The 12138-nt window shown below is 38.2% G+C and overlaps 1 protein-coding gene across 1 annotated transcript in view; it reads left to right on the forward strand.

Moving 5' to 3' along the window:
* KCTD9 (potassium channel tetramerization domain containing 9) overlaps positions 1-12138 on the forward strand; it is an 81718-nt gene that overhangs the window by 2112 nt on the left and 67468 nt on the right. Inside the window, exon 2 of the mRNA XM_005902985.2 lies at positions 11192-11313. Within this exon, the coding sequence (XP_005903047.1) occupies positions 11192-11313 (122 nt within the window). The remainder of the gene's footprint in view (positions 1-11191; positions 11314-12138) is intronic.

The following is a 12138-nucleotide window of genomic DNA, read 5'->3' on the forward strand; positions in this document are numbered from 1 at the left end:
TAATACATAACAGCCTGCATTTTTGTATAGATGAAGTGACTGTACTTAGCCGGGGTTGGCATGATCTTGACATGATTTTCATGAAACTGAAACAGAGCACTACTGCAAGATAAACAGTTTGGTCTCTTGTCCACCAGTTGGAATATCTGTGTCACTTTCATTATCTCCATACTTACCTAGCTTCTGTTTTTGTTATCCGGCCCTAAGAGTAATGCCTGTTTTTTTTTTTTCACATAAGTTTCCCTCCTTTAAAGCTTGTTGAGCAATTGCCAACACTGGGTGGTGAAGCTTGGGGTTGGGAAGGCAGAGTCACTGCAGATTGTTGTTCAGTCGCAAAGTTGTATCCAACTCTGCATTTTTTAGTCACTGTCATTTCAGTTCAGTTCAGTCGCTCAGTCATGTCCGACTCTTTGCAACCCCATGAATCACAGCACGCCAGGCCTCCCTGTCCATCACCATCTCCTGGAGTCCACTCAAACTCATGTCCATCAGTCGGTGATGCCATCCAGCCATCTCATCCTCTGTCGTCCCCTTTTCCTCCTGCCCCCAATCCCTCCCAGCATCAGTCTTTTCCAATGAGTCAACTCTTCGCATGAGGTGGCCAAAGTACTGTAGTTTCAGCTTTAGCATCATTCCTTCCAAAGAACACCCAGGGCTGATCTCCTTTAGTCATTGTAGAGGACAACATATGCTCACCACGACTTTTGACTTTGTATATTGAGTAAACGGAAGTATACTGAATGTTTTGATGTTGAAGACAGGTTGTGGGGAGGGGTAAGTTGTGCCTTCATTAAAGTGATGCTTTCCCAAGTAAGGTTGTCTACCTCACAGGGCGTGCAAGAGGATCCAGTAATTTAAGAAGAAATACTACACCTTTTAAGTTTTTTTTTGTTTTTACTTAAAGATACAAAATTACATCAAGACTTGATTTGGCCAATCTTGAAGGACACAGGTGCTTTTAGTCATTGAGTGCGTCAACTGGTTGGCTGCTCCCTAAATGTTTATTGTTCTTTGAAATAGTAGCCAATGATAATCGGATGAGATCATCCCAATTAGCAAGACATTTAAAAATATTTTCCAGCACACAAAAATCACTTTAGACTTTTTTTTCTTTTAATGTTTAAAGTCAATCTTATATTTGGCAGGAGTTCACTAAATTTAATGATATATATTTAAGGGATTTTTACTGGTTGACTCATTGTCTTAAGTCATTAAAAGTCCTTTTCTCATTTGGGAAATTATGTTTTCCCTGCCAGTGGTGTATACTTTGTAAATTAGTTTAACCTCTGAGCCACTGGGAAGTAAATGAATACGTGGATATTTGAGTATATCCCCCCAAGTGTTTCATGGATGGGTGCCTAGTCAAAAGAACTTGAAGGCCATATTTCTAAAAAATTGGACTCTTTAAATTTTCATTTTTTTAAGTTGCTACCAGAGTCAGGTTTGAATCTTTTCATCCTTTCTCCACATGCCTCGGAATTCCCGTTCTCTTTTAATATTCTCTGTAACAGTTGGCATCAAGGAATTTGAAATGAGAATGCAGTGAGTGGCTTCTTAGCTACCTGATGTCAGTTCCATGTTTCTGAGCGTTGTGGACTTAAGTTGCTTTTTCTTTCTTCAGAATATTCAACCAGGCTTTTTGTATACCTTATTCATTGATTAAATTAAATCAGCAGTGACTGAGTACTGTCATATGAAGCACCATGCCAGGCACTGCAGCCATAGTGGGATGTGAAATAGATCTTAATTCTGTGCCGATGTTTACAATCTTGGCCCAAGACCTGTTTAAATCTGGCTTTAGAATTAAGTCAGAAATATGTTGTTAGTAAGTATCCAGAGTTGAATTTGTTGTATTAAGTTGAAGAAAGATGAAAAATCTATGTAAAGCTTACGCATATTGAAATCAAAATAATAAGAAACTTGCTTTCTGGATTTGCGTTCTCCATTGAATACATTTCTAAGAATTCATCCATATTGTTCCACATAGTGATAGTTTAGTCATTTTCACTCCTTTATAATAATTATGCAAATTATATACAAATACTATCACAATTTACCCATTCTCCTGTCAATGGACAGTTGGGGTGTTTATTTTCTTTATACTTTGCTATGAAGTTGATAGTCCTGAATAGTGTGGCATAGCCTGGTGCGCATGTGCAAGTGTCTTTCTAGGGGAATGGTTTGCACACTTGAGCATGCATTGGAATCACCTGGAGAAACTGATCAACTATTGCTAGGCCCACCCCCAGGGGCTTCCCAGGTGGCTCAGCGGTAAACAATCAGCCTGCTAATATAGGAGACTCGAGATGCAGGTTCCATCCCTGGGTTGGGAAGATCATCTGGAGGAGGAAATGGCAACCCACTCCAGTATTCCTGCCTGGAAAGTTCCATGGACAGAAGAGCCTGGTAGGTTATAATCATGGGTTGCACAGAGTCGAACACTGGGCCACAGAGCACACACCACCCCCAGAGCTGTAAATTCCCAGGGTCTGAGTTAAGGCTAGGAGTTTAATTTTTAATCTACCCCTTAATGATCCTAACGCTGTTGGTTTAGAGAACTCACTTTCGAGAACCACTGCTCTAGGGTTGTAATTATTGGATGTTAGTTTTTGTGAATGTTTAGTTTTTTTAAGAATGTCAAATTTTTCAAAGTCATTGCAATAATTTATATCCCATGAGCATGGCATAAATCTTCTCGTTAATCCATATTCTCTTCAACGCCTGTGTGTGTGTGTGTTTAAAAATTTGGAATATTTTAATATGTCTTAGAGTCATCATTTTTAGAAATAAAATAATTTTAATTTTTTAAAATGTATGAAGCTGAAAGGGTAGATAACTTCATTCTACATTTAGTTATTGTGATTGGTGGGCCAGTTGGGTAAATTGACTTTCATAAATCCAGTACATGTTTATTGATTGTATATTATGTAATAGGTACTGTGGGCGTGTAAGAAAAACACGTTTTAAATATAGGTTTTACTTTGTAAATTTGAATAGCATAGGTTACGATTTGAGAACAATGTTTAAAGGTAAACTAAACTTCATTAAACTGATATGTCCTGGTAGGCATTTTTTACTTTCCTAGTCGGTGGATAGCTTTCATTTGTAATGGGATCTGAACTTTAGAAAGAATTAAGTTAAACACTAATATAATCTAGTGGCCATAAAGTTTAATAGACATACTTCTCAATTTTCTCCATTGAATGCTTCCATTCAAAGTATAGTGCCTAGGTTATTAAAATGGTTAATCATAGTGACATGAAAACTTGAAGTCCACACTAGGAAGTATAACACACATGAAACAGATAGCCATTGTAAGCATGAACATTTTATAAATGCTTGGCCTCTCTGAGGACTGGAGTAATAAGCTTAGTAAGTAACAGAATTCATATCCATGACATACAAGCTTTCCAACGTCACCTTTTCTCAACAGTGTTGATAGATAATGAAAGGTATATATGTAGCCTGTTTGAATCTCACCAACTTAAAATCTTTTCCAGGTGTATCACATTTTAAAAATTGCATCCCATTTTAAAATCTGATATCTCATTGGCTTATATAAAAGATTTTAAGTATTATGTCTGCAATCGTACTTGTGAGTTATTTGTTAGTATACTCAAGAGAGTCAGCTAAAGCAATTTTGTTGAAAACAAATGCTGCAATTGCCTTTCAAACGAAAAACAAGTATATTGGCCCAACTTAAAGGGAATTTTCAAATATTCAGTACTGTAAAATTCTTGCCAGTAATTTCAGTGCTGTTTTCTCTCATCGATGGCCCTTTGGTGATCTCATTTAAAAAACGTTGTCCATTACCAGATTACTTGTCAATTGCTAAAATAATTCTTATTTGTAAATCTAGTATCTAGAGCTATGGAAACTGTAAGTTATAACTTTTTTCTCTTTTTGCATAAAAGATGTTCATTGTAACAAGTCTGGAGTACAAAAAGTCTCACAAGATAAGTGAACCGTAATTCTACTATCCAAAAATGACCACTTTCCATAGTTACATGAACTCTATGAACATTACTTTAGAATTGCATTTCTGCTGTGTACTTTGTTTTTTACCTAATGTCAGTGGAAAAGACTTAAATATAATTGACTCACACAAAAAGATGCATCCTCATTCAGCATTCTGAAAGCAATGAAAATTTCATCTGACATTCAGGAAACATTTATCAGAGTCCTATTATGAGCCAGATACTTACTGTGACACTTAAGAGGATCCTTCTTTTTAAACTGGCTGCATTTTGTGTGTGTGTGTGTGTGTGTGTGAGAGAGTGTCAAGAGATGTGGGTTGTACAGGGAGGTACTTCTTCAACAATTACAGGGGCTTGTTGGTTACCTAAATTCACAGAACAAATAATGACTTTTTACAAACTAAAAAATTTTTATTAAAACTTTACAGCCTCAATAGGAAGTCATGTTAGAAAAAATTTGGTCAAATGATAAATTGTGTTCAGTACTATGTTAGGCCTTATTTAAGTCATAAAGGCAAACGTAATTTGTGTCTGGAATGTGCTCATTAATAGTTCTACAGCCTACAAAAAAAACACCTGTTGTATTTTGATTGCCTTGTAATTGCCAAACTGTGTGGTGTGTGGCTTTTTTTAACCTTATTTTTACCTTATAATGAAATTTTACTTCAGTGGGAAATGAAAGATGGCAACTACTCCACCTTCTGTACAAAAAGGATTTAAGTTGGACTCTACTACTTTGTTATCGTGAGTTGCTGTGACATGGTCAAGCTTAACAATTAATATATCTGGTTCTTTGTTCTCCATTTTATTCTGCTCTTTGAAACAGTAGTATTCAAAGAACTTCTGTGATGAAGGAAAACTTCCATATCTGTGCTGTTCAATATGGTAACCACCAGCCATTGTGGCTGCTGATCACTTGAAATATGGCTGATGTAACTGATGAACTTAACTTTTATTGTAATTAGTTGTAATAAAATTAAATAGCCTCTGGAGAAGGAAATGGCAACCCACTGTACTATCTTTGCCTGGGAAACTCCATGGAAAAGAAAAAATTATTATGCCTGATTATTTTCTTTATTATGGTAAGGTGGAAATACAGCATCCCAAAATGTATGAGATGCAGCAAAAGCAGTTCTACGAGAGAAGTTAGTAGTGATAAATGCTTACATTAAAAAAAAAAAAAAACACAAGATCTTTAATAACTAACGTAAAAAATTTAATAGCCTCTCATAGCTAGGTACTTCCAAGTTTGACAGCATGGCTTTCAAATGTGGTAGGTGCCCTTAATTTTCATGAGGAAACAGCTGACCCACAGAAAAAAATCAAGTCAATCATATGGAAGTAGAAAACAATTTAATTTGTAGTTTTGAAAAAAAAAATAAGTTGTATAAAATGGTATGCTCTACTATTTAAATTCAGGAGAATTATATAGAGAGATACATTAAATTTTCATCATTTTATGTTGCTTGAGGGAGAGAAGTAAAAAGAAATGGGGTGGAGAAAGTTGATCTTAGGGCAAGGAGGGGATAATGTCAGGCAAAATAAAGCCATGTGAAGATACACAAGAAGCAGAGAGCCAAGTGACCAACCAAAGCAAATTCAGAACAACTTTTACAGCCTGGGAACTGCTAGGGGAGAGTAGGAAAATCTTTCTGTCATCAGCATTCTTGTCATAGTTGCTGTTATACTAAGAATTTTCTAGATCTTTCTCCTTCTCTGGAACTTTGTGTCTGAAATGACAGAATTACAGGCTCTGCTGCAAACGTGAAAAATGATATGAAACAGAAGGGACATATTTTCTTCAGGATACAATCATTTATGGCATGTCTGCAGTGTACATTCTTTCTCCAGAAAGAATGAAGGGATGGAGCCAAAGCAAAAACAACACCCAGTTGTGAATGGGACTGGTGATGGAAGCCGGGCTCGATGCTGTAAAAAGCATTACTGCATAGGAACCTGGAGTGTTAGGTCCATGAATCAAGGCAAATTGGAAGTGGTCAAACAGGAGATGACAAGAGTAAACATCGACATTCTAGGAATCGGTGAACTAAGATGGACCGAAATGGGTGAATTTAACTCAGATGACCATTATATCTACTACTGTGGGCAGGAATCCCTTAGAAGAAACAGTAGCCATCATAGTCAACAAGAGAGTCCGGAATGCAGTACTTGGATGCGATCTCAAAAACGACAGAATGATCTCTATTCGTTTCCAAGGCAAACCATTCAGTATCATGGTAATCCAAGACTATGCACCGACCAGTAACATGGAAGAAGCTGAAGTTGAACGGTTCTACGAAGACCTACAAGACCTTTTAGAACCAACACCCCAAAAAGATGTCCTTTTCATTATAGGGGACTGGAATGCAAAAGTAGGAAGTCAAGAAACTCCTGGAGTAACAGGCAGATTTGGCCTTGGAGTACAGAATGAAGCCGGCAAAGGCTAAGAGTTCTGCCAAGAGAACACACTGTTCATAGCAAACACCCTTTTCCAACAACACAGGAGAAGACTCTACACATGGACGTCACCAGATGGTCAACACTGAAATCAGATTGATATATTCTTTGCAGCCAAAGATGGAGAAGCTCTATACAGTCAGCAAAAACAAGACTGGTATCTGACTGTGGCTTGGATCATGAACTCCTTATTGCCAAATTCAGAATGAAATTGAAGAAAGTGGAGAAAACCACTAGACCATTCAGGTATGACCTAAATCAAATCCCTTATCCCTAAATCAAATACAATGGAAGTCAGAAATAGATTTAAGGGACTAGATCTTTTAGACAGAATGCCTGAGGAACTATGGATGGAGGTTTGTGACATTGTACAGGAGACAGGAATCAAGAGCATCCCCAAGAAAAAGAAATGCAAAAAAGCAAAACAGGTATCTGAGGAGGCCTTACAAATAGCTGTGAAAAGAAGGGAAGCAAAAAGCAAAGGAGACAAGGGAAGATATACCCATTTGCATGCAGAGTTCCAAAGAATAGCAAGGAGAGATAAGAAAGCCTTCCTCAGCAATCAATGCAAAGAAATAGAGGAAAACAACAGATGGGAAAGACTAGAGATCTCTTCAAGGAAATTAGAGACACCAGGGGAACATTTCATGTAAAGATGGGCACAATAAAGGACAGAAATGGTAGGGACCTAACAGAAGCAGAAGATATTAAGAGGTGGCAAGAATACACAGAAGAACTGTACAAAAAAGATCTTCACGACCCAGATAATCATGATGGTGTGATCACTCACACTCACCTATAGCCAGACATCCTGGAATGTGAAGTCAATTGGGCCTTAGGAAGCATCACTACGAACTAAGCTAGTGGAGGTGATGGAATACCAGTTGAGCTATTTTAAATCCTGAAAGATGACTCTGTGAAAGTGCTGCACTCAATACGCCAGCAAATTTGGAAAACTCAGCAGTGGCCACAGGACTGGAAAAGGTCAGTTTTCATTCCAATCCCAAAGAAAGGCAATGCCAAAGAATGCTCAAACTACCACACAATTGCACTCATCTCACATGCTAGTAGAGTGATGCTCAAAATTCTCCAAGCCAGGCTTCAGCAATATGTGAACCGTGAACTTGCTGATGTTCAAGCTGGTTTTAGAAAAGGCAGAGAAACCAGAGATCAAATTGCCAACATCTGCTGGATCATCGAAAAAAGAAGAGAGTTCCAGAAAAACATCTATTTCTGCTTTATTGATTATGTGGACTATGTGGATCACAATAAACTGGAAAATTCTGAAAGAGATGGGAATACCAGACCACCTGACCTGCCTCTTGAGAAATGTGTATGCAGGTCAGGAAGCAACAGTTAGAACTGGACATGGAACAACAGACTGGTTCCAAATAGGAAAAGGAGTACGTCAAGGCTGTATATTGTCACCCTGCTTATTTAACTTCTATGCAGAGTACATCATGAGAAACCCTGGGCTGGAGGAAGCACAAGCTGGAATCAAGATTGCCGGGAGAAATATCAATAACCTCAGATATGCAGATGACACCACCCTTATGGCAGAAAGTGAAGAAGAACTAAAGAGCTTCTTGATGAAAGTGAAAGGGGAGAGTGAAAAAGTTGGCTTAAAGCTCAACATTCAGAAAACTAAGATCATGGCATCTGGTCCCATCACTTCATGGCAAATAGATGGGGAAACGGGAAACAGTGGCTGACTTTATTTTTCTGGGCTCCAAAATCACTGCAGATGGGGATTGCAGCTGTGGTACATATACACAATGGAGTATTACTCAGCCATTAAAAAGAATACATTTGAATCAGTTCTAATGAGGTGGATGAAACTGGAGCCTATTATACAGAGTGAAGTAAGCCAGAAGGAAAAACACCAATACAGTATACTAACGCATATATATGGAATTTAGAAAGATGATAACAATAACCCTGTGTATGAGACAGCAAAAGTGACGCTGATGTATGGAACAGTCTTATGGACTCTGTGGGAGAGGGAGAGGGTGGGAAGATTTGGGAGAATGGCATTGAAACATGTAAAATATCATGTATGAAACGAGATGCCAGTCCAGGTTCAATGCACGATACTGGATGCTTGGGGCTGGTGCACTGGGATGACCTGGAGGGGTGGTATGGGGAGGGAGGAGGGAGGAGGGTTCAGGATGGGGAGCACATGTATACCTGTGATGGATTCATTTTGATGTTTGGCAAAACTAATACAATTATGTAAAGTTTAAAAATAAAATTTAAAAAAAGGGCATAAAATTAAAAGACGCTTACTCCTTGGAAGAAAAGTTATGACCAACCTAGACAGCATATTAAAAAGCAGAGACATTACTTTGCCAACAAAGATCCATCTAGTCAAGGCTATGGTTTTTCCAGTGGTCACATATGGTTGTGAGAGTTGGACTATAAAGAAAGCTGAGCACCGAAGAATTGATGCTTTGAACTGTGGTGTTGGAGAAGACTCCTGAGAGTCCCTTGCGAGGGACTGTGAGGAGATCCATCCAGTCCATCCTAAAGGAGATCAGTCCTGGGTGTTCATTGGAAGGACTGATGCTGAAGCTGAAACTCCAATACTTTGGCCACCTGATGCAAAGAGTTGACTCACTGGGAATGATCCTGATGCTGGGAAAGATGAGCGCAGGAGGAGAAGGGGACGAGGGAGGATGAGATAGTTGGTTGGCATCACCAACTCAATGGACATGGGTTTGGGTGGACTCCGGGAGTTGGTGATGGACGGGGAGGCCTGGCGTGCTGCGTGGTTCATGGGGTCGCAAAGAGTTGGACACGACTGAGCAACTGAACTGAACTGCAGTGTACAAAAGACTATGCCAAGTGCTTTGCGTGATTATTTTCTTTATTATGGTAAAATATACATAACATAAAAGTGCCATTTGAGCCATTTTGAGAACACATTTCATCAGCATTAAGTATATTCACAATGTATATAACCTGACCACTTTTTATTTTCAAGACTTTTGCATCATCCCAAACAGGATCTATGTACCCGTTAAGCAGTAACTCTTCATTCCCCCTTCTGCTCAGGTCATCTTTGTTTTTTTACTTTCTATCTCTATGAATTTGCCTGTTCTAAGTACTTCAAATAAGTGGAATCATGTGATATTTGTCCCTTTTTTTGGTCTGGTTTATTTCACTTAGAGTAATGTTTTCAAGATTCATCTATGTTGTAGCATGTATCAGATTGTATTCCTTTTTATAGCTGAATGATATTCCATTGTATGAAAATACCATGTTTTGTTTATCCTTGTGTTTATGAGCACTTGGATTGTACATTATTTTTAATAATCCACCTTGTTCCTTTTAAACTGTTTGCCTACAGCCTTTCCCCTAAGTGCCACAACTTGGCAACACTTCTCATAGGTTATGACCCAAAATAAAAGAGTTGGAATCTCTGTACTGTGCTGTTGAGAGATTGGGCACTCCTATATTGGCAGGCAACCCCCCTGTGCTCGATTATTCATTTACTTAACAAAAAATTCAGTCTACTATATTCCAGTGACCAGTGAACAAATGACCAGCTCTGGTTCACATTTCACATGACACCTGTATCCAGTATTTTATGGGAAGTCTGTTTCAAGTCATGCTTCAGGTTCAGCTCCTCACCTACTTTTTATTCATAATTCTCAGAGATCTCATAGTGGTACAACTATACAACAAAGCCACTGGAAGCGTATAGTTACAGTTAGGATCAGAGCCAAAAATTCACTCCGTGTGAATAGTCTCAACCTCTTACATGAGCAGTTGCATGTGTGTTGCACTAGTATCAGACTGCCTGGTTTAAAGGAGAATGGAGCAATTCATTGTAACCCAGCCCTGTGCTGTATTTAGTCCAAATCTGGCTTTTATAAAATAATACAATTATTGAAGTTAGATGAAGTGGGAAGTTGTTAACTGTTTATAAGATACTTGATATGGTAAATGTTTTAATAAGCAGTAAGTTTTTTTTTTTTTTTTAATCATTCATTTAACAAAGAAGTCATGTAAAAGCAACAACATAAAGACTTAATAGGTCCCAGGTACTTTGCAAAGCTCTGATCATGCATTAATTCATTTCATTCTCCTGATGACTTTCTGATGCAGGTGCACACTATTCATTTCTCCTTAAAGCCACACAAGCATGAAGAGGTCAATTTTTCTTGAGCTGACAGCTAGGAAATGGCAGAATCTAAATTCAAGTGTGGGTCTCTTTTAGATCAGAACTGGAGCACTGTTTAACATACTATAAGATTGTATCAGTAGTTTGGTTTTAGTTAGAGCTGATTTCTCTAGTTTCAGATTTCAACAGTATTGTGGCACTGAGTAAATATTTGAGTCATCAAAAGGAGAGAGAGACTGTTAACACGTTATTGACCAGGGGAATTTTGCAGAAATTAACACCTGTGGCAGACTTCGCAGGTGGAGTGCCTGTCAATGCAGGGTACACGAGTTTGATCCCTGGGTTGGGATGATCCTCTGGAAAAGGAAATGGCAGCCCATTCCAATATTCTTGCCTGGGAAATCCCATGGACAGAGAAGCCTGGCAGGCTACAGTCCACGGAATCACAAAGAGTTGGATGTGACTGAGCATGACATCTCAGGTCAATAATGTGTTAAGGATCTCTCAAAATCTTTTTATGTGATAATCTGATTTTTTAAAAAAAAATCTCACTTATAGTGTGGTGGTTTGTAATTTGGAAGTGACAAAATTGATTGTGTAAGTTGTTCAAATTAATCTGGTGTGTTTACAGGTGGTCGCTGTATATGGAACTTTATCTGATTTGCTTTCTGTGGCCAGCAATAAACTCGGCATAAAAGCCACCAGTGTGTATAATGGGAAAGGTGGACTGATTGATGATATTGCTTTGATCAGGTAACCTTCACCTTTTTATTAGCTGTCTACAGTGTACCCTCAGCTTCTTGATGCTTTGCTATCCCCCTTAAGTGGTAGTTAATCCCTATTAAGAATACAGGATTTTGGCAAATGATTGACTGGAATTTACTCTTTGGAATTTAAATAGTTTGGACTTAGGGTGCATTGATCAGCTGGAAAACCCTGAGTACATTCCAGTATACTCATAGTCTTTCTGCAGAGTCCATATATGCTTGTGAGGACCTCTTTATATTACTAGAAATGGATCTAGTAAGACATGAATTATTAATGTTAGAAATTTAATTGTTCTCCTTTATGTGGTACTTCTTATTGTTCAATTCATTTCCTAAGAGCGCTTTTGAATTTTATAAGCATCATGGAGAGCTACTCTGGGGAAGACTTACCAAAAGTAAGATAGAATGTTAACTATAGTTAACTTACCCATGATCCACCATGATAGCGGTTTTGGTTGGTTTGTTTTGGGGTTTTGTTTTTTAAGTGTGCCAGGCATATTTTAAAACCAGTGTCCAGTTCACCTCATTCCATCCTCATGGGATCATAGACTTTTGGAGCAGGAGTCGGCTTAAAGAAGGTGGAATGGGAGCAGATACTAAGTACTGCCGCTGTGCTAGTTAGTTGTATTTGCTTTACCCACGTTACCTCATTTAATTGGCAAAGGCATGGGCTTTTTAAACATGATGTTGTGAAGATGATGCTCTAAATTATGGTAGTATACAAAATTTAATTTTCATTTAAACCCATCTTAGAATAACATTTCAGCACAACATACTGCCTTTAAACACTTCTGGCCCCTTTGTTTTATGC

Source organism: Bos mutus, chromosome 8 (assembly GCF_027580195.1).
Source record: "Bos mutus isolate GX-2022 chromosome 8, NWIPB_WYAK_1.1, whole genome shotgun sequence".
NCBI lineage: Eukaryota > Metazoa > Chordata > Mammalia > Artiodactyla > Bovidae > Bos > Bos mutus.